The sequence below is a fragment of the Ptychodera flava genome, chromosome 19 (assembly GCF_041260155.1).
Source record: "Ptychodera flava strain L36383 chromosome 19, AS_Pfla_20210202, whole genome shotgun sequence".
Taxonomy (NCBI): Eukaryota; Metazoa; Hemichordata; class Enteropneusta; family Ptychoderidae; genus Ptychodera; species Ptychodera flava.
In genome coordinates, this window is record NC_091946.1 from 9,019,705 (window position 1) to 9,041,226 (window position 21,522).

Genomic DNA, 21,522 nt, shown 5'->3' on the forward strand with positions numbered 1-21,522 from the left:
CATGAGAAGAAAAACTGCCGAAGTGACGATCGGTTTCGGAGCACCCATGTCTTTTCTTTTGACAAGTGTGCGTAACTTTCCATCATTCTGGGGAGCCATTGAGCCATTGAACTCTTCTCTTCTCTTCTACCATAGACAGTTCTCGCTATACTGTCTATGTTTATAAAAATAAAGTCATCTGGCATTTTGAAATTTCTGTAGGCTCATATCGAAGTCGGGCGATTCCATGGCTCTTTGGGGCAATTAAGTGTACGTCGAGCTTAAGGAATGTGGTTACATTCGCGATGTTTTATTCGAAATCATTTATTCTAGGGCAAATGCACACAATTTATGCCGTTGGAAATACTGGCCGCTCATAAATAAGACAATAAACTCAATATGTGATGTGTGCATCTTTACTTTTATTGTCAAAGTGCCAAAGACACCTACAAAATACAGAATAGTTCAGTCCAGGTATTTGCAACTGTGCCATCAGACTGGTCAACCGAAATCAACCATAGGTGTCTTTGGCACGCGTATACGCCAGACACCTAGGCGACGGTAATCCGCACCACTTATCACTATCTTGAAGGTACTCCTCCCCCTATACCACTGGCTATCCCGCCCTCAAGGCAATACGTCATTCGACCAAGCATTGTTATTGTAATTTCCTGCATAAAATTAACAGCGAGGTCAACCGGTCAAACTCTCTCGGCATTTTCTCTCATGATGAGGGCTATAGCGCCCGTCTATTACCCCGAGGGGCCGTGTGTTACCAGAAACATATCGTATTCCCCGAGGCCGTAGGCCGAGGGGTATAGCGATATGTTTCTTGTAACACACGGCCACGACGGGTAATAGACTGGCGCTATAGCCCGAATAAAGACCAGGCTATAGGTGTTTTATAACACACCACATGCTCATGTTGTATTGTTATTATAGATTTTAATGTGTTTTGATATTTTGCACGGCAACAATCCATTGTGACAAGTTTGCTGGGCGATGTTTCCACAGCGATTTCAGTTGTACGCGGTACCACTTTCTTTCAAAATTATTCTAAGCATACCTAGCGACATCCGTTAGTTGCACTTTAATCTTTTCCGTCGACGAGCTGTTCAAGTTCCTACGTACGCTGTTGGGATGTTGGAATATGTTGGAAAATCTGTTTCAGAGAATGTGTCGTTACCTATCCCGGACGCACGTCACGTTGATAGACGTCTTTCGTTGCCAATGTAATGAGTCGATATCGTTTATTATAGCTTCGATACGATCAATCAAACTTGCTTCCTGATTTTGTTTACACACTGTGTTTATCATGCAACATTGCATTGTACCGTGGCCATGTTTGTCCACAACTGTGGGATATTGAATAGACTAGCGTCCATGTTCCGCCGCAAGCACCCTTTGCGCAAGTTTGGTGGTGGGGTTAATTATCGTAAAAGTCAAAACCAGCCCGTAAAAGGCATGAATCCCGTCTGAAAACACCCCAGCTATGGACCCACAGCTATGTTTGTCCCCACTCAGGTGGAGGTAGTCTGCATAGACCACCCAATGTCCGAGGTGCTCGCAGCGCCGTGTCGCCCGGTACGGTTGTCATCCCGACCTTACGCGCAGAAATGTATAAATTTGCAGACGGACAAGCTGGAAGTTTTCGTATTCTACGCCAAACATCACAAGTTCACTGACCCGGTGACCTGCTGAGGTCAGGTGTGAGCCGGTCGCTGTGGGGGTGGGGATACATACGCAGTTCTGCCGTCGCGTGTCGGCTTCATAGTCATACGACTACTAAGGTTTTAAAATTCTGACACAAAATGTATTATTATCCAATGATGATTAGTATGGAAGACCGGTCACGACATGCGACCTGCGACTTCAAAACTGCGACCTGCGTCCTGCGAGTTTGAAACATACGACCTGCGACTTCGGCATTTAGACCAAGGTGTAGGCCTAACCTGCGACTTCACAACAGCGACCTGCGTCCTGCGTGTTTGTCAAACTGCGATATCAGTCTTGATTTGTTCGCATTATTGCTGTGAACACGAGCCTGAAAAACACGAGGGACACCATTGCACTATATTAAAACAGCCGGTTTACCGCATTCTCGCGACCAGAGCATAATTTTCGCACCGCTGGCCTACGCAAAAATCGGCCAGCGAAAGAATTCAACCAGCGATAGAAGTGCATGAAGCTGTGACGGTAGAGAATTCCACAAACGACGAGCACAAATTTATTTTCCTTCTTACGAAAGGCAAACTGATCTGAAATAATGCAATAGCAATAGGGTTTTAAACGTCTACATCAGTGTTTAATAGTTTCTGGAACTTTCTGCCTATATGATCTAAAATATTATATACACACAAAAATAATATGTACATATTATAGTATGTACATAATAGGCTTAAACACTGAAAATAGGATTGTAGGAGGGTTTAATTATGTCCTGTTTTACAGTTTTAACTCGCGTTATCTATAAAGAAAGTCGGTCACTGGCTATTCATGGTTAGCAAATATGTTTGGATTGCACTTCTGTCAATATCAGTATTATTTTAACTGCTTTTACTTTGCATATGTTATTTGTGTAGACAAATGTAGTCCGAAGTTAACCAGTAAGAATATTTTTATTTTTCCAAATGAACAAAAAGTTGGATCAATTCGATTTTTTGACGAAAAGTAAAAATGAAATTAGACGAAAAGATGGCAACATCCGATGATCAATCACTGGAGAATTGGAACAAAACTGGAAATGTTAGAAAATGAACGACAATAACTGAAAATTCGAATGTTTGCAATGACACTGACGCAGTTATGATACAGGGGGGACAACTGATGAATTAAACAGACAGCTAGATGGTTATACCACAGTGAAATGAGGATAAATACCAGAGATATCTAAAAATACAAAGGTTTGTCGATAACATAAGGAAAGAAGCGAGGTAAGGCAGACGAAGAATATCTAAAATAATTTGAAATTATAATATAAACATATAAATGCCTATCACGTAGCATATTATTTTCCATGCATTAACACGTACTGTCAACATTTCCATCATAAAATTATCTCTCCAGATGAAAATGAGTGAACTGGTGTGTACATGAATTGAGTTTTGCCAGACTTGGTGAACGATTTACCAAAGCGAAAGCAATGGCTTATTAATTGATCGATGTTGAACGTTAAATCTCCTTTCCACGTTTTACCCTTTGAGCGCTGTAATTTTCTCCCACCAAAATTTTAGTGCAAAATTTTACCAATTGTATGAATTTTCTGTAATTTTTTGATAATTTTGGACCAAATCGACATCACATTTCATTGGCTACAGGTTTTTCCCAAAATTTTTGCAAAAATTGGAAAAAAAATTGACAGGGGTTTATTATATAAAGGGGACAAAAATCGACTTTGGCGCTCAAAGGATTAAAGTTCACGCAAGACGCCTCCAATCTAATACTGAGGAAAACACCATGAAGCGTTACGTGTTTTTGTCGCATGTCGCAGTTGTGAAGTCGCAGGTCGCAGTTTGACAAACACGCAGGTCGCTGTTGTGAAGTCGCAGGTTACACCTAGGTCTAAATGCCGAAGTCGCAGGTCGCATGTTTCAAACTTGCAGGACGCAGGTCGCAGTTTTGAAGTCGCAGGTCGCATGTCGCATGTCGTGACCGGTCTTCCATAGATTAGGGCCTACATCTTCGCATTTTTCACAAAGATATTCTCTAACTCTTGCCGACTGGCCATGTACAGTACGCGTGCAATAGACGATTTTCCGCTGATTGCGAGATCTCGCGAGACTTTAATACATGCCCGTAGAAACAGGTTTCCAGCTTAGTAATACAAGTCAAACTTTGTATGGAACTAGAAAAGTGCAGAACAGAGCAAAGGTTGCAACTTCCTATATTTTATGCAGTGTTTAACGTAATTAGCGACTTGTCCTGTTTTACGCAGTTTGTCCTGTGTTGCGAGAACGCGTCCACTGCGAACCACATATTATCGCGATATCTCGGAATGTCACGCGCGGTTCGGAACATGGTCTATTAGGGCCTGCCGTGTACCTTAGGATGTAGGCCTACGCGTATTCTAGTATAGTAGTAATAGTAGTGAAGTGAACTGATATCGATCACCGGTGCAGGTGGCGCGTACAACGTCATAGTTGCTTGGATAGTCGATCGAAAGTGTGAGGCCGATGGCCGAACCTCGGTACTGCTTCTTTGCACCAGTCAGTCCCGAGGTTCGGCCATAGGCGCTCTCTAGCTGGGTAGTCTGCTAAGTAGATCGATTTTCGGATCGATCTATTGATTCTGTTGTCGATATGCCCGCCACTGTAACCTAAATACTCCCAATTGCAGTGGCGGGCATATCGACGACGGGATCAATAGATCGAGCCGAAAATCGATCTATTTTGCAGACTACCCTGCTAAGGAGCGCCTGTGGTTCGGCCTTCGTCGCGGCCTTGAACTTCGATCCAGGGCCTTCGATCGACTATCCAACATGAATCAACGCTGCACCCATGCGTACCTGTGGTCCCGCTTTGATCAAAGTTGCTTCCTGATTTAGTTCACACACTGTGCTCATCGTGAAGCAATTGCATGCATTGTACCATGGCCATGATTGTCCCGCTGGAGGTGAAGGAAGTCAGCATAGACCACCTGCCCATAGTACGAAAGCCGCTGAGGGCCATCGTACTTCCTACTTCAATATTTCAACGCGACTTCTCACTTCAAAATTTCATTTCTAAATTAGAAACTCCTACACATTTCTCACTTCAAAATTTCGTGCGACTTCTCACTTCAAAATTTCATTTCTAAATTAGAAACTCTTACACATTTCTCACTTCAAAATTTCGTGTAATGGGGACTTCTCACAAAGTTTTGCTTCTAAAATTAGACACTTCGACAAACTTCTCACTTCATAATGTTGACGACCCACAATTCCTGTAACAAGATGGTGGCAGTCAGGACACATGGTCGAGACGGCTGAGATCGTGTATGTTTCGCGATTTAGCAGGTAAGATTTCCATTGATTTTATCATAAGTCAGTTGATGTGTGCAATAATGCAGCTGCCGCGAACCTAATACCGAGGTACGATTGAAAACGTTTGAACACACGACCGATGAAATAAGATGATCAACGAACTGATCAAGGACGGTGATTCCTCCATAATTAATACATTCCCCACTATTTATGAGCGAATGTGTGGATAGGCAATATTGACACTCACAGAAATCTCTCATACATGAATTGCGTAAATACTTCTTCGATTTCTGCAGATTTCCTCAACAGAGGTCGACAGGCATTTACTCGAACGAGCTCTTATATTGTTAGAAATTGTAGTGCTGTAACTTAGGCTTTCTGTTTGAAGACTATTTACAACCGAGATATTTTACCTGTAAAAGGTAACATAAAAGCATAAAAAACATCACAATGAGTTTTAGTTTAGGTATTTTGTAATAAATGACACTAAAACGTTCATACATCTAACAACAAAATCAAGTTTCTGAATTTATAGGCTCTGGTACGTATTTCTCACTTCAACTTTGTAGATTTAGACTTTGGCACGTATTTCTCGCCTAAACTACAGTATTATTTTTTTCTCACTTCAAAGTTTCGCCAGGACTTCTCATTCCAAAAAATGCCCAACTTCTCACTTCAAAAAATGTCCGACTTCTCACTTCAAAATTTCGCTACGACTTCTCACTTCAAAAAAATTCCGACTTCTCACTTCAAAATTTCGCTACGACTTCTCACTTCAAAAAAATTCCTACTTCTCACTTCAAAATTTCGCGAGGACTTCTCACTTCAAAATTTCACTACGACTTCTCACTTCAAAAAAAATTCCGACTTCTCACTTCAAAATTTCGCGAGGACTTCTCACTTCAAAATTTCGCTACGACTTCTCACTTCAAAAAAATTCCTACTTCTCACTTCAAAATTTCGCGAGGACTTCTCACTTCAAAATTTCACTACGACTTCTCACTTCAAAAAAAATTCCGACTTCTCACTTCAAAATTTCGCGAGGACTTCTCACTTCAAAATTTCGCTACGACTTCTCACTTCAAAAAAATTCCGACTTCTCACTTCAAAATTTCGCTACGACTTCTCACTTCAAAATTTCACTACGACTTCTCACTTCAAAAATTTTCCGACTTCTCACTTCAAAATTGTGTTTCTAAATTTAGACCTATCTAAGCATTTCCCACTTCAAAATTTAGCCATCCCATAATTTCTTTCACCACATGACATAGAGACAAGATCGTCGCCAACGCTGGACATTATAATCACCGTAACACGGTAGGACTGTCTCACGATTTATAGTTAAGATTCACTTGATCACGATGGCCAAAATTCGTGTAAGCTTCGCGATTTATAAGTTAATTTCATCGTAAGTCAGCTGCTGTGTGCAACAATGCAGCTGGTGCGAGCTTTACCGAGGCAACGTTTAACATGTTTGGACAACTTACTGATCAAAGATGATCAACTTACTGATCAAAGGACAGTGATTCCCTCACAATTAATAAATACTCTCCCATTTATGAGCGAATGTGTGGATTGATAGTAAGAACACTCATTGAAAGCTGTAACACATCAATTTGTGTAAATACTTCTACGATTTCTGCTGTATCAACAAGCACTGTCCTTAACGGAAGTCGACCGTCATTTACACGATACTTCGAGCTGTAGGCCCTAAATAATCCATATATATCGGGCTGTAACTTAATCCTTAAATAATAAAAATATCGGGGTAATACTGTAACCTAGTCCTTCTGTCTGAAAAACATTTAAAAGCGAGATATTTTAGTCTTCAAAAGCAATACAAAAACATCATGAATGTGTTTTGGTTTTGTTACTTTCTATACAGTAAAACTCCAAAATCTTACAATCATCTAAATGCAGACTTTTCACGTACTTCTCACTTCAAAATTTCGCACGTACTTCTCACTTCAAAATTTCGCGAGGACTTCTCACTTCAAAATTTCGCGACGACTTCTCACTTCAAAATTTCACTACGACTTCTCACTTCAAAATTTCACACGACTTCTCACTTCAAAATTTCACTACGACTTCTCACTTCAAAATTTCACGACGACTTCTCACTTCAAAATTTCACTACGACTTCTCACTTCAAAAAAATTCCGACTTCTCACTTCAAAATTTCGCGAGGACTTCTCACTTCAAAATTTCACTACGACTTCTCACTTCAAAATTTCGCTACGACTTCTCACTTCAAAAAAATTCCGACTTCTCACTTCAAAATTCGCTCGACTTCTCACTTCAAAATTTCACTACGACTTCTCACTTCAAAAATTTTCCGACTTCTCACTTCAAAATTGTGTTTCTAAATTTAGACCTATCTAAGCATTTCCCACTTCAAAATTTAGCCATCCCATAATTCTTTCACCACATGACACAGAGACAAGATGGTCGCCAACGCTGGACATTATAATCACCGTAACACGGTAGGACTGTCTCACGATTTATAGTTAAGATTCACTTGATCACGATGGCCAAAATTCGTGTAAGCTTCGCGATTTATAAGTTAATTTCATCGTAAGTCAGCTGCTGTGTGCAACAATGCAGCTGGTGCGAGCTTTACCGAGGCAACGTTTAACATGTTTGGACAACTTACTGATCAAAGATGATCAACTTACTGATCAAAGGACAATGATTCCCTCACAATTAATAAATTACTCAACCATTTATGAGCGAATGTGTGGATTGATAGTATGAACACTCATTGAAAGCTGTAACACATCAATTTGTGTAAATACTTCTACGATTTCTGCTGTATCAACAAGCACTGTCCTTACGGAAGTCGACCGTCATTTACACGATACTTCGAGCTGTAGGCCCTAAATAATCCATATATATCGGGCTGTAACTTAATCCTTATATAATTAAAAATATCGGGGTAATACTGTAACCTAGTCCTTCTGTCTGAAAAACATTTAAAAGCGAGATATTTTAGTCTTCAAAAGCAATACAAAAACATCATGAATGTGTTTTGGTTTTGTTACTTTCTATACAGTAAAACTCCAAGATCTTACAAATCACATTCCTAAATGCAGACTTTATCACGTACTTCTCACTTCAAAATTTCGCGAGGACTTCTCACTTCAAAATTTCACTACGACTTCTCACTTCAAAATTTCGCGAGGACTTCTCACTTCAAAATTTCACTACGACTTCTCACTTCAAAATTTCGCGAGGACTTCTCACTTCAAAAAAAATTCCGACTTCTCACTTCAAAATTTCGCTACGACTTCTCACTTCAAAAAAAATCTGACTTCTCACTTCAAAATTTCGCGACGACTTCTCTCTTCCAAAAATTTCCGACTTCTCACTTCAAAATTTCACTACGACTTCTCACTTCAAAAAAAATCCGACTTCTCACTTCAAAAAATTTCCGACTTCTCACTTCAAAAAAAAATGCGACTTCTCACTTCAAAAAATTTCCGACTTCTCACTTCAAAATTTCGCTACGACTTCTCACTTCAAAAAAATCCGACTTCTCACTTCAAAATTTCGCGAGGACTTCTCACTTCAAAATTTCACTACGACTTCTCACTTCAAAATTTCGCGAGGACTTCTCACTTCAAAATTTCACTACGACTTCTCACTTCAAAATTTCGCTACCACTTCTCACTTCAAAAAAATTCCGACTTCTCACTTCAAAAAATTTCCGACTTCTCACTTCAAAATTTTTCACTTCTCACTTCAAAAAATTTCTGATTTGTCACTTCAAAATTTCGTTTCTACTTTCACACTTTGGACGTACATCTCTCACTTTAAATTTCTGATTCTAAGCTTACACTTGATCGCATATTTCTCACGTCAAACTTTTCCGTTGATGAAATTTAGACCTAGTGTAAGTTTTTCTTTTTCATTTGTTAAAAATTTGCTTGGCAGTATGAGTGTCAGCATGATGACTGGCTTGTACAAGATGTTTTTACTTGTCTCAACTAGAATATATTTCCTATTTTGCCAACAGTGTCGTGGGTATTGAAGTACGATGATGTCTGGTCATTTTAAGAAGGTTGGTTTTAAGTTACGTGTCTTTGGGGAATGCTTAATACGGACCTTGTTTTATGTATTCTCGATATCTAAGATGTGGAAATTCCATCATGGGTTACCAACCACCCGCCAAAACCCATCGAAACTTTCGGTTCAGTAAAGGAAGTTAAAAAGACAAATCACAACAAAGACGTCATCCATGAAAGATATATTGATATTTTTTAACATTAATCTTTGAGTTTATGTAAACACGTTCCACGTGTCTATACCCGATTGTATGATCATTTAAAATTTTATTACTGTTAAAAATTTACAACCCTTTCCCCTTTATTTTAGGTGGATGGTAGAAAGATCGTCTTCCTCGTATGTTTTCTTTGCTCTGGATTGTCGTCAGTAAATTGCATTTTACCTGACTACACACCAGCAGTCAATGCTCAAGCCGATGAAAGCGCTTATAGAGAGAGTCTGATTCAAGCTTATTTCAGTGCATGCTATTCAAACGAAGAAATTCTTGCCGCATTGGCCATCTCTCATGGTAAGTATTCAATGTGCAAATGCACATAAAGGCTGTTGTCTTAGATACCTTGGGGCTCTTGGTGATGTTGTTTCATTCCAATCAATGATTGAACACATTTTCAATGTTGCGGTATCTGAATGAAGTAATATACATATTTGCAATGCGTTGAAGCTAAGTCGAACAGTTGTTGGTATCTGTAGTATTGAGTCGTAATACTGATACTCCTCCATCACTTTTTAAATTGTTTATAATCAATAAAATATATATGCATATATGTTTTGACATTTACCAGCCTGAATCATTTGTAACTTTGCAGGTGTTATTCTCAGTCTACGACATCTGAAGCGACTTCTGCAGAAATATGGCCTGAAACGCAGACAATGTCTAGGAACAGCATCAAACTTGCAACAAGTGGTTGCTACCATACAAAGTGAAATACAAGGTAGTGGGAAGTGCCTTGGATACAGAGCCATGTGGAAGAGGTTAAAAATTAAATACGGTCTGCGGGTGAATCGGGATACTGTTCTAAACCTGCTAAATATCCTTGATCCTGACGGTATCCAGAGGCGTAAAAAGCATCGCCTTTTGAGAAGAAAATATGTTTCACCAGGACCAAATTTTATCTGGCATGTGGATGGCTATGACAAGTTGAAACCATTTGGTTTTGCAATTCATGGGGCGGTCGATGGTTTCAGTAGGCGTATTTTGTGGTTGGAGGTTGCTACCAGCAATAACAACCCACATATCATAGCAAATTACTTTCTTGACTATGTAAAACAAATTGGTTTTGTTCCAAGAGTTTTAAGGTGCGACCGAGGTACAGAAATTCTGCTCTTGAATATTTGCAACCATATTTCAGATGGAATGATTCTGATGATCTTGCTGGAATTAACAGTTTCATGTACGGCAAAAGTACGTCGAACCAGAGGATCGAGGCATGGTGGAGCAATATGCGCAAGCAGGGTGCTGATTGGTGGATTAACTATTTCAAAGATTTAAGAGACTGTGGACTGTTCCATGATCATGATCCTATACATGTAGAGTGTCTACGATTCTGTTATATGGGTGTTTTACAACAAGAGCTTCATGATATTGCTGTTGAATGGAATTTACATTTTATTACAAGCAAGAGAAATGCAGAAAATGTGAGAGGCAAACCAGATGTATTGTATTTCTTACCTAGCATATATAATACTCGTGACTATGGAACCAGAGCAGACAAAAGTGAGATAGATATATTGTCTGATTTGTATTCAGAAATACCTCCATTGTATGGCTGTAGTGATGAGTTTGTTCAATTACTCAATGAAATTAAACCGCAGCAACAGGTGCCAACAACAGTAAATGAAGCAAATGAACTTTATTTGGAAATCGTACATGCTATTGAACAGTACAGTTAACGACCTTGCTGCATGTCAAACTATGTTGACCAAATGAGTGAAATAAAATAAACGTTTGACGAGCATGAGCACTTAGTGTTTTTCTTTGTGACCTGTATACACCATAAAAGAAACGTTGACCTCTAAGTCAATCTGCAGCAGTTAAGGTAGAATGCGTCTGGATGACAGATATTCGGACTCTCAAACTTTTACAATTCTTTTCTGATATACTACTTGTTGGGGTTCATTTTAAAGCTCTTGGTGAAAGAAAACTTCACTGGCTTAGTTTTTCTAAATTCGACAATTTTATTTTTCTCCATAGAGATCAACATAAGGATGGCTGCCACGTACCAAAATTTGCACTGTGACCCCTGAATTTCATTCCCGACTTTGAAAGAGAATGGTTGAAAGATTTCTCAAAGAAAGTTTGAGCAAAAGTTTAAATCTTTCACTTTCAGGGCACACACTACCTTAAAGAAAGGAACGCGATTTTTAACGTTTGCACTTCTTATACACACACAATGCTTCTCACCTTGTAGAGCTAAAACTGTTAATTATTGGGTGGCTACAGTTCTCATCCTATTAGAAGCAACTGCATTGAAGCTTTTGCAATGAATCCTGTAAGCTCATGTAGCCAGCAGAGGGGACATGATGTAGCTTTTCCTGGCATCAAAGTCAATGACCATTGTAATCACGTTTTATTGCTAGGCAAAGCTATTGTAAGGGACGGACCATTAGCACTTGGGAGGGGGTGGTCAAAAACAAAAAAAAATCAGAGCAGAAAGTTAGGGGAAAAAAATCTTCAAACTAGTTTGCAAAATAAAAAAAAAATAACACAAATGCGTAAAAAAAATCTGCAAAAAGTCTTTAAAATCTTGATTTTTTTTAGATTTTACCGACAGGAAGCAGCTTCCTGTATTTTAGTACATCCTCCAGGCACATTTTTAATTTTATTGTATACATTTAGAGTGACTGTATCCCTTATACTGGAAGTTGTGATCATCTTATCTTTTCAGGAATTTTGTATTCTGATCACTTAAAAATTATAAAATTATAGAGCCTGTTTTCTACTTGTTTCCTGCATACAAACCAAGCAGGTACACAAGGTAAAATATTGAAACTATGGTATGGTTGTCAAGACAGAAAGTTATATTTGCCTTTTAAGGTAGAACGCACCTCAGGGACAGAAATTCAGGCCTTCAAATTTTATCAATTTTCTTCTGACCTACCACTTGTGGGGGCTCATTTTGAAGCTCTTGGCGAAAGAAAAGTTTTCAGCGTCTTAGTTTTTCGAAAATCGAAAATTTTATTTGTTCTTATAGAGTTAACACAGGGATGGCGGCCATTTTGGATTTCAAATACCGAGAAATCACAAGTTGTTTGTCTCTCTAGTACCAAAGTTTGCACGGTGACCCCTGATTTTTATTCTTGCTTTGGTAAGAGAATGGTTGAAAGTTTCACTGAGGAAAGTTTGAGCAAAAGTTTAAGTTTTTCACTTTCGAGGTGCATATTACCTTAAGATCAAGGTGAACAGATGCAGGCCACATCAGGTTCATTTTTTCACAGCATTTTATTGCAATGATGCATGCAAGATGCATGCAAGAATGGGTGAACAAGTAGAAGCACGTCAATAATGATAAAACAACATATCAAGTCATATATTATTTTGCTTTTAAAAAGGCATTTTCAGTTCTTTTTTCTCAAAACCAGCCTTAACAAGTCATCGTTGATGACACAGTCCCCACTTGTTAATGGGTATTTTGATTACAAGTCCTCAGAGAGGATAAGGTCCTCTTCATTAATTAGGTCTGTGATAAAAATACTTTGATACACATGGCGCTCAATGGCCAAGAATGAGTTCCATGGTGATGAAAACATAAAACCAATCTAGGCCAAAAGGTCATTTAATGAGTCAACTAGGAATTAATCGACAGGATGTTGCAACATTTTTGCATACTATCCTTACACTAAAAGATTATCACCAGTACCATATTTCATAAAGTTTGATGCAGTATTTACAACACTATGAGATCAACATCTGTATCAAGTTTCATCAAATTTGACACTGTATTTGTGGAAATATCACTCTAATTAGGATAGTTCATTACATATGCAATTACAGATTAATTAAAATGACACTGATAAATGTCTTTTTTCACTGTTAAAGCAATGTGAGCTAAAAATCTGTACAAAGTTTCATGAAATTTGATGAAGTATTTCTTGACATATCAGCCTAATTACGAAACTTCAATAATTGATGAGTGTTATCATTCTAATGTAAACAGCACTTAAGGTAGTAACAGATAGTGAAATGCCTTCCACTGTGGGCGGTGATTACAACATCTGGAATTATCCTGGATCCAAATTTCTCATCAGTTCTTGTATGTCTTACATAGAAAAGTTGCAAAAATGGTTCAAAATGAAAAAAATCACCTAAGCTTTGTTTTCTGGATCAAATTTTTCTACAAATTGATACCAAATATGACAAAATTATGCTCACAGCCTTCAAAACTGTCTCACAACATATCCTGGGTTGGTGTAGGTCATTTAAGGTCACAAACTGAGAAAATTACCTGAAATATACAAATTTTGGGGTTTCCCAACACTTTCAGCAGAGTCTTTGAAGCTGATGTCAGCATCCTGCAACAATGCTGTAGTGACTTCCAACGTAAGCATTTGTTTGGATTATGAACCCTTGCAAAGACCAAGTGCATTATCACTTATTGAGTGTTTCCACGCACAGTCTAAAAGCAAAAGATGGACACAAATCCGGCATACATTATTCTACATTTTTTCATACAGCAGCATAACAGCATTGATCACAACCCTGCAGCAGGATATTGCCATCTTTTTTCCATGTGTAGACAGTGCCACTTTGTCCATGGCATGATGCCACTACACCAAGTATCAACTGATTACCATCATATCCATAGATTTCTCCTGGACCATGCAGAATGATTTTGGTATTTTTTTCACCATATGCAGATGGAAAAGTGAACTTTACTTCATCATTGTCGTAGGTATAATCTAAATATAGTTTGCCCTGATTCGAAATGGCCTGAATTTTAAACCCATGCTGTATGGGGTCAATGTCACGAAGGTTGCATTCACTAATATCAGGGTCGAACATTGACGTATATTGATGACATTCAGATCTGCTCATTGTAGAAAACTTTGTCACCACCTCTGAATAACTTGATTCCTTCTCCATGAAATATGAAATGTCAATCTTACTATACTGAAACTCTGGCAGTTGACCTTCTGTGTGCACCGCTAGGGTTTTCACCGCTGAGTTTTCATCATCTTGACAGACAGAATCTTGTTTTACTTCAATTTCATCAAGTTCATGTAGCATTGGATTGGTCTGTGTGTTAGGTGTACTACATGAGGTAGGGAGTGAGATATTTGGTGTTGATGGTCCATCTTCCGGTATGGATGGCATATCGAACCTCATAGCAGGTGTAGATAGTCCACCTTCTGGTATGGATGGCACATTGGACCTCATAGCAGGTGTAGATCGTCCACCTTCTGGTATGGATGGCACATTGGACCTCATAGCAGGTGTAGATGGTCCACCTTCCAGTATGGATGGCATATCGGACCTCATAGCAGGTGTAGATGGTCCACCTTCTGGTATGGATGGCATATCGGACCCCATAGCAGGTGTACTATGGATGGCATATCTGACAATGTACATGTAGCAGATGCTTCAGTGACTTTTTTGGTTTGCTCAACCCTTTCATCAGATTCAGTCATTGAGGTATCTTTCCTGTTGTCTAGCAGAGACAGATTAGGCTGTGTCAGTAAGTATAATTTAATCTTACTGGCATACAGTCCATGTGATTTCAAATATTCAGTAAAATCACACGTTTCCCCATCAATGGTTTTGAAGTCATCAATTTCTTCCCGATTAAAGTTACCAACACTAGCAATCACAGAGTCTGCCGACAGAAACTTTGCGATACCTTTGGCAAAGACCTTGAGACTTCTCTGTTTGATGCTGTCAACAGTTACCAGATCACTTGAAGGGAAGTCCAAAATTCTAGTCCCTCCACCATCTTGCAACCTTACTTGCTTGAAAGTTTGACCATTTTCAGAATGTAACCATCCAATGTTAACCTTACAATGTTGTTTCTTTGCCACTGGGAGAGTGACCTGTTTGAAATAAAAAGGATATAATGTAAAAATCAGTCTATGACACTTTCAACAGCAAGATAGCAGGTTAAAGGACATCTGTCATGAAAATTGAGAAATATATGAAAAATTGGAGTAGGTGCGAGGGGGTTTGTCACATAGAGTTTGAATAATATATGCCACTTTAATTGATTATTGCTGGATGACTGGTCATGTATATTTCAGTCAGTTTTTCAATGTCTCCTATGCCAGTTCATCTATCTAATATGTTGATTGGGATGATTAATTAGAAAACTGAAAGTTGGTATTGCTATTGACAGTTGGGAACAGATGTTACAAGAATGTTAGCACATTAATTTACACTATCCCACACAGTACCATGGAGATGTCTTTCTGTTGTTGTTGAAAACTCAGTTAAGTCCTTCTGCTGATGTGCAGCGCCCTGGAAGCTGTTATCCAATTGGGTGGCTGAATCCCTAAGTTCAGTTGCTATGAATAGTGACAATCAACCTATCAGATATAATCTTCTGAGCACGTTGCACATCAGCAGAAGGACTTAACTGAGTTTTCAACAACAATAGAAATACATCTCTATGGTACTGTGTGGGATAGTGTAATGATACATATCAGCCCAAGTCCTGTTATTAGATTTGTATGTTTTTCATTGATCAATGTTCAAACATTATGAATGTTAGCTAGATCTCATGTAGACAGTTGATTTGCTAAAAGTATTGGGCTTATAGATTTAAATATACAAATTTTCCTTGCTTTTTAGAAGTAAACACTTTGGTTGGCAAGTATGAAAATCAGGACATACCCTTTGACCTTTGAACTTCCGAGCATTTCCTTTCTTCACATTTTTCAGCCGTATTTGCTCAATCAAATCAACGACCTTCTTTTTCTTTTCATCTGAGGCAGGAGAACCAAAAAAGAACAGAATCGTGGTCTGATATACAGTTAGAGGATGTTTCAACTAAAAATTGCCAAAAGGCATTACAATGACAGGATTTATAAGATATTAGCTGGAACTTTTGTCTGTGTTTTATCTGTGTCTTTGTTCTGTAATGAATTTCAATGACTTGTTCAACTCCCTGTAACAATGAAATGCAATATTCTGCATGTAACAACAATGTGCATCAAATAACCTTTGTGCTTTTGTTTACCAATGAATTCAAGTCAAGGCTTGCATTCAAATTTGACCTATGTTGATTGGCTAGATACTGAACATCAATCAACCGTGCGGGACGCAAACAAGAAATTATACAGCTGGTGAACAAAACCAATATGTTGACAAAACATAGCTCGTGACACTCAGAAAACATTTTGATTTTGAACAGAAATTGTAGGAATGCATGGCATAACACGCTGCTAACATATATACAGAACAACCTGAGACTATACAAATATCACAGAGATATTTACTTACCTTTTGCCACTCCAACTTTTAACCTTGCAATTTCTCCAGCTTTCAATCCCATAGCCTTCAAGCTTTCATCGGTCATCAGAGAAACAGTTTCTTTATCCAGCACCTAATTATACAACATTTTCAATTTTTTAATGTATAGGGAAAACACATACAATAAGACAGCATTACATTCTACAGAACCTCACATGGTGAACAAAAAAGACAATACTTAGAAACAGGAAAGTTATTTTAGAGGAATTAATAGAGGAATATTCACTGGAGGAAGAAAAATAAGCTTATTTCATCACAGATGATGTCATATTTACCTGTTCCTGTGGAAAGACATGGAAAAGCTCTTCTCCTCTCCTTGTCTCAAACAGGGCTACCAAAAGCTGTGAAGAATTGACAAGAAAAAAAACAAAATTATAGAGATCTATATTGGTTTCACTGAGAGCTATAGCCACTCAAATCTTTCCAATAGACAGCCTAGAGCTTCCACAAAAAGCTTGACTGGTATCACTGATGCATATACCTATATCATCAATGAAACTCAACATTGTACAGTGATGGAATATGGCAATGATGACTGGTGCATATGGCTGGGCATTAAACTAGGGTGTGCTTACAGCTGCAGTCACAAAATGATTATGTAATTTGCCATTACAATACATGTAAGTTTATTTGATGAGAATTCAAACCCACAAACCATCACCCTGAATGATGGTATCGTATGTGCAACCTTTGCCCCTTCCCTACATATTAACCAACTCATGAATCCTGGCCCTGTTCGGCCATGGAAAAGAATGAGTAGCAGTACTGTATAATATTTTGGAAGGGTGGGTAGATTCATCTAATATCAGAGGAGGTTAACAGCCAATCCGACGTACATTAACTATATTATACTCCAGTGTCAACGGCTTTGGTGTGAAGAGTCTTGACCCCTCTTCAATTAAAGCATGCACATTTGCCGAAGTAGCTGAAGCGGATAGAAATTTGAGAAAAAAACAGCCTTGCCCTTGTCATGGGAGTTGCGGTGATGAAATCGTCCACCGCTGATGCTAAACAGCTGTAATTTGACGCTTCCCTAACCATGAGATGTCTCTCGCTGTTTCCGTAACTTTCACATGAGTGACTCGCTTTATATCGACATTGAACTTAGTTGGTTTCAAACCACTCACTCTATCAAGCTCTGCATGCATGGCAACAGCTATATTGGCTACAATATTGTTGTGTGGTTTGGGACACAGTTGGTTGACAACTACCACGTGTACATTCATGTTGCATGCAGGACTCGTGTTTGTGGTGTGCGGCTGTAGCGACTCTCAAACACTCTCATCATCAAATCTCACAATGAAAAACACAACCCTATGCATACAACCCTGTATTGCTATCCCTGAGTCAAGATCACTGAATATCGATTATACGTTGGTTTAACGTACCTGCTGTAATTCTACAGTTCGTATATTAGCCGCCATGTTGGACTAATAGAAGTTCTAGGTCAGCGACGTTGTGATGGGCAAGACTCCAGAGACTCAGCGGCCGCGGCCTTGATCTGCAATAACACGTAAAACGTTACATGTAACACAAACTATCAGCTTTCAAAAAGGCTATTTGAACTTGATATGATTAGAGTTATGTCCATTGAATTGTATTGGTCAACAGCAACACGACTAATAAACATAAACAACGATACAAACAACAATTAATTTATAAATTATGGGGGTATCACTCGGGGTATCACTGTCCTTTGTCAAAGGCTTTGATCAGTAGGCCCTAAGTTGTTCAAACATGTTAAATGATACCTCAGTAAGGCTCGCCAGCTGCATTATTGCACACATCAGCTGACTTATGATGAAATTAACTTATAAATCGCGAAGCTTACTATTAGCCACCGTGATCATGTGAATCATCACTATAAATCGTGAGTAGTCCTACCGTGTTACGGTGATTATAATGTCCAGCGTTGGCGACCATCTTGTCTCTGTGTCATGTGGTGAAAGAAATTATGGGATGGCTAAATTTTGAAGTGGGAAATGCGTAGATAGGTCTAAATTTAGAAACACAATTTTGAAGTGAGAAGTCGGAAAATTTTTGAAGTGAGAAGTCGTAGTGAAATTTTGAAGTGAGAAGTCGTAGTGAAATTTTGAAGTGAGAAGTCGTAGTGAAATTTTGAAGTGAGAAGTCCTCGCGAAATTTTGAAGTGAGAAGTCGTAGTGAAATTTTGAAGTGAGAAGTCGTAGTGAAATTTGAAGTGAGAAGTCCTCGCGAAATTTTGAAGTGAGAAGTCGTAGTGAAATTTTGAAGTGAGAAGTCGTAGTGATATTTTGAAGTGAGAAGTCGTAGTGAAATTTGAAGTGAGAAGTCCTCGCGAAATTTTGAAGTGAGAAGTCGTAGTGAAATTTTTGGAAGAGAGAAGTCGTAGCGAAATTTTGAAGTGAGAAGTCGTAGCGAAATTTTGAAGTGAGAAGTCCTCGCGAAATTTTTGGAAGAGAGAAGTCGTAGCGAAATTTGAAGTGAGAAGTCGTAGCGAAATTTTGAAGTGAGAAGTCGGAATTTTTTTGAAGCGAGAAGTCGTAGGGACATTTTGAAGTGAGAAGTCGGACATTTTTGGAATTAGAAGTCCTCGCGAAACTTTGACGTGAGAAAAAAATAATACTGTAGTGTAGGCGAGAAATACGTGCCAAAGCCTAAATCTACAAAGTTGAAGTGAGAAAACGTACCAGAGCCTATAAATTCAGAAACTTGATTTTGTTGTTAGATGTATGAACGTTTTAGTGTCATTTATTACAAAATACCTAAACTAAAACTCATTTGTGATGTTTTTGATGCTTTTATGTTACCTTTTACAGGTAAAATATCTCGGTTGTAAATAGTCTTCAAACAGAAGGCCTAAGTTACAGCACTACAATTTCTAACAATATAAGAGCTCGTTCGAGTAAATGCCTGTCGACCTCTGTTGAGGAAATCTGCAGAAATCGAAGAAGTATTTACACAATGATGTATGAGAGATTTCTGTGAGTGTCAATATTGCCTATCCACACATTCGCTCATAAATAGTGGGGGAATGTATTAATTATGGAGGAATCACCGTCCTTGATCAGTTCGTTGATCATCTTATTTCATCGGTCGTGTGTTCAAACGTTTTCAATCGTACCTCGGTATTAGGTTCGCGGCAGCTGCATTATTGCACACTTCAACTGACTTATGATAAAATCAATGGAAATCTTACCTGCTAAATCGCGAAACATACACGATCTCAGCCGTCTCGACCATGTGTCCTGACTGCCACCATCTTGTTACAGGAATTGTGGGTCGTCAGCATTATGAAGTGAGAAGTTTGTTGGTGTCTAATTTTAGAAGCAAAACTTTGAAGTGAGAAGTCCCCATTACACGAAATTTTGAAGTGAGAAATGTGTAGGAGTTTCTAAATATAGAAATGAAATTTTGAAGTGAGAAGTCGCACGAAATTTTGAAGTGAGAAATGTGTAGGAATTTCTAAATATAGAAATGAAATTTTGAAGTGAGAAGTCGCGTTGAAATATTGAAGTAGGAAGTACGATGGCCCTCAGCGGCTTTCGTACCATAGTCGTTAGAGGTGCTCGCAGCACCGTGTTGCTTGGCTAAAAAGTCAATCGAGGGCTGAGAGTGTGAGGCCCTGTCCGATAATTTGCATCCATATATGCCAAACTGCTTTCTAACGATGACGTGGAAGGTGGTAATTGCATGTTTCTATTAAAAAATGTTCCGAAATAGTTGAGATTCAACACTTTACTGGCACTTTGATCTCAATCTGAGTAGAAACATACGTCTATTTTTATAACAACAGGACGCTTATGAGCATTTTGTTACCATCAGTTTTTATGACAGAACACGTCGATAAATATATATTACAGAAAGTCATTAACTTAGATTTTAATGAATTGATCCTTTTTTCAACAGATTAAATGTTGTATAAATTACAACTCACAAAAAACAACATGATGAAGCAAAATTGAGTGGGGAAAATTCTGACACATATCCACGAAATCCAGGATAGACCTTTGTTAGTGGTGAGTTTTATGTAGAATTTCAAGAAAAACATATAAAATGAATGAAAGTTTCGGGATGGGTTTGGAAAACTGGTAGGTTGGATTACCTACTGAGTATAGGCCTACATGGAGTCTTTATGATTCTCGCCAATGAACGGCGAGTCTTGATGATTCTCGCCAGTGAATTTCAATTCTCGCTGTACTTAGTGAGAATTTCCATTCTCACCGGTGAGAATTTGTTCTCACACTTGCATTCTCGCCAAGGAGTGCATTTCTCACCAATCTCCAGTGGAGATTGAAATTTTCTCACCGACAGCGGTGAGAATAAGAACAGATTCTCACCGATTGCGAGAAAGTGTCACTTTCTCGCTCTAGTCACGCACTTTTTCCTATAGTGATTATCTCTTTGTCGTAGCGCTGTTCTCAAATGACGTCATCTTTCTTTCATTGGGGCTGAATACGCGAAAATAAATATTTGTCCACATTTTGCTCAAGTACAACGAAAATAAAACCTGCTAGTCTAGTGTTACAATCACAATGGATACTAAAAGTCTAATGTCTGCACGCGCGGGTCCGATGTCCCGCACGTGCAGCTAAATATACAATCTGATTAAAATCAGATGTAGAGTACGGCGACGTCTTCTTATGCGTACGCGGTATTCTCTCGCTGTCGCCTCTCACTACATCTGACCAACTCCCATAGAAGGTCGCGTTCAAATCTCGCGCACTTAAGCAGCCAATCAGATTGCACGTTATGCGATCCATGTAAACATACGATCTAATCGTCGTTCACATCTGCAGCGTCAAGTACACAACACGATCGACGCACTTTCTAATTTCAGTCTAGAAATTTGTAGCCGCTCGGCTGGCTTGTACACATTATACTGGAGTGTATAAGCAGTCCGGGTCAGCTCCAAAATTGGAGACGCTATACCATAATATTTTCCCCCTCTCATTAGCCAATCAGCGGCCAGCGCGCCATCAGTAAAAATTGTATTTCCTGGCAACCTCCACATGCGTCCTTCGTTACGTACGCCATACTGTGTCGAACTCCCGCGCCGTATTCTGTCATAATGTCGAAC

The 21,522-nt window shown here is 38.8% G+C and overlaps 1 protein-coding gene and 1 long non-coding RNA gene across 4 annotated transcripts; one reads left to right on the forward strand and one right to left on the reverse strand.

The window, feature by feature from the left end:
- Nucleotides 1-4,800: 4,800 nt before the first annotated feature.
- Nucleotides 4,801-10,310, forward strand: LOC139118481 (uncharacterized). Its single transcript, XR_011548741.1, has 4 exons — nucleotides 4,801-4,972; nucleotides 8,955-8,999; nucleotides 9,314-9,512; nucleotides 9,811-10,310. It is a non-coding gene; the product is annotated as an uncharacterized lncRNA (long non-coding RNA).
- Nucleotides 10,311-12,820: 2,510 nt separating this feature from the next.
- Nucleotides 12,821-19,979, reverse strand: LOC139118482 (uncharacterized). Of its 3 annotated transcripts, XM_070681770.1 has the most exons (7): nucleotides 19,642-19,978; nucleotides 18,348-18,393; nucleotides 17,852-17,964; nucleotides 16,739-16,804; nucleotides 16,434-16,536; nucleotides 15,825-15,916; nucleotides 12,821-15,028 (listed from the first exon to the last, which is right to left on the reverse strand). In XM_070681770.1, exons 3-7 carry the CDS (start codon nucleotides 17,885-17,887, stop codon nucleotides 14,477-14,479), a joined length of 849 nt encoding a protein of 282 aa, XP_070537871.1. In that variant the 5' UTR covers nucleotides 17,888-17,964; nucleotides 18,348-18,393; nucleotides 19,642-19,978; the 3' UTR covers nucleotides 12,821-14,476. The 3 variants fall into 3 exon arrangements, with proteins under 3 accessions (XP_070537871.1, XP_070537873.1, XP_070537872.1); XM_070681772.1 differs by lacking the exon at nucleotides 18,348-18,393 and having other exon boundaries at nucleotides 19,642-19,979; XM_070681771.1 differs by lacking the exon at nucleotides 19,642-19,978 and having other exon boundaries at nucleotides 18,348-18,531.
- Between the last annotated feature and the right edge of the window lie 1,543 nt (nucleotides 19,980-21,522).

Bases quoted from the DNA above. Each gene is read 5' to 3' on its own strand.
- LOC139118482 (XM_070681772.1), bottom strand. From the start codon at position 17,887: ATGGCGGCTAATATACGAACTGTAGAATTACAGCAG. The intron at 16,537-16,738 runs GTAAATATGACA...TTGTATAATTAG, and splicing joins ATGTCTTTCCACAGGAACAG to GTGCTGGATAAAGAAACTGT. The intron at 15,917-16,433 runs GTAAGTAAATAT...CTCCTGCCTCAG, and splicing joins AAAAGTTGGAGTGGCAAAAG to ATGAAAAGAAAAAGAAGGTC.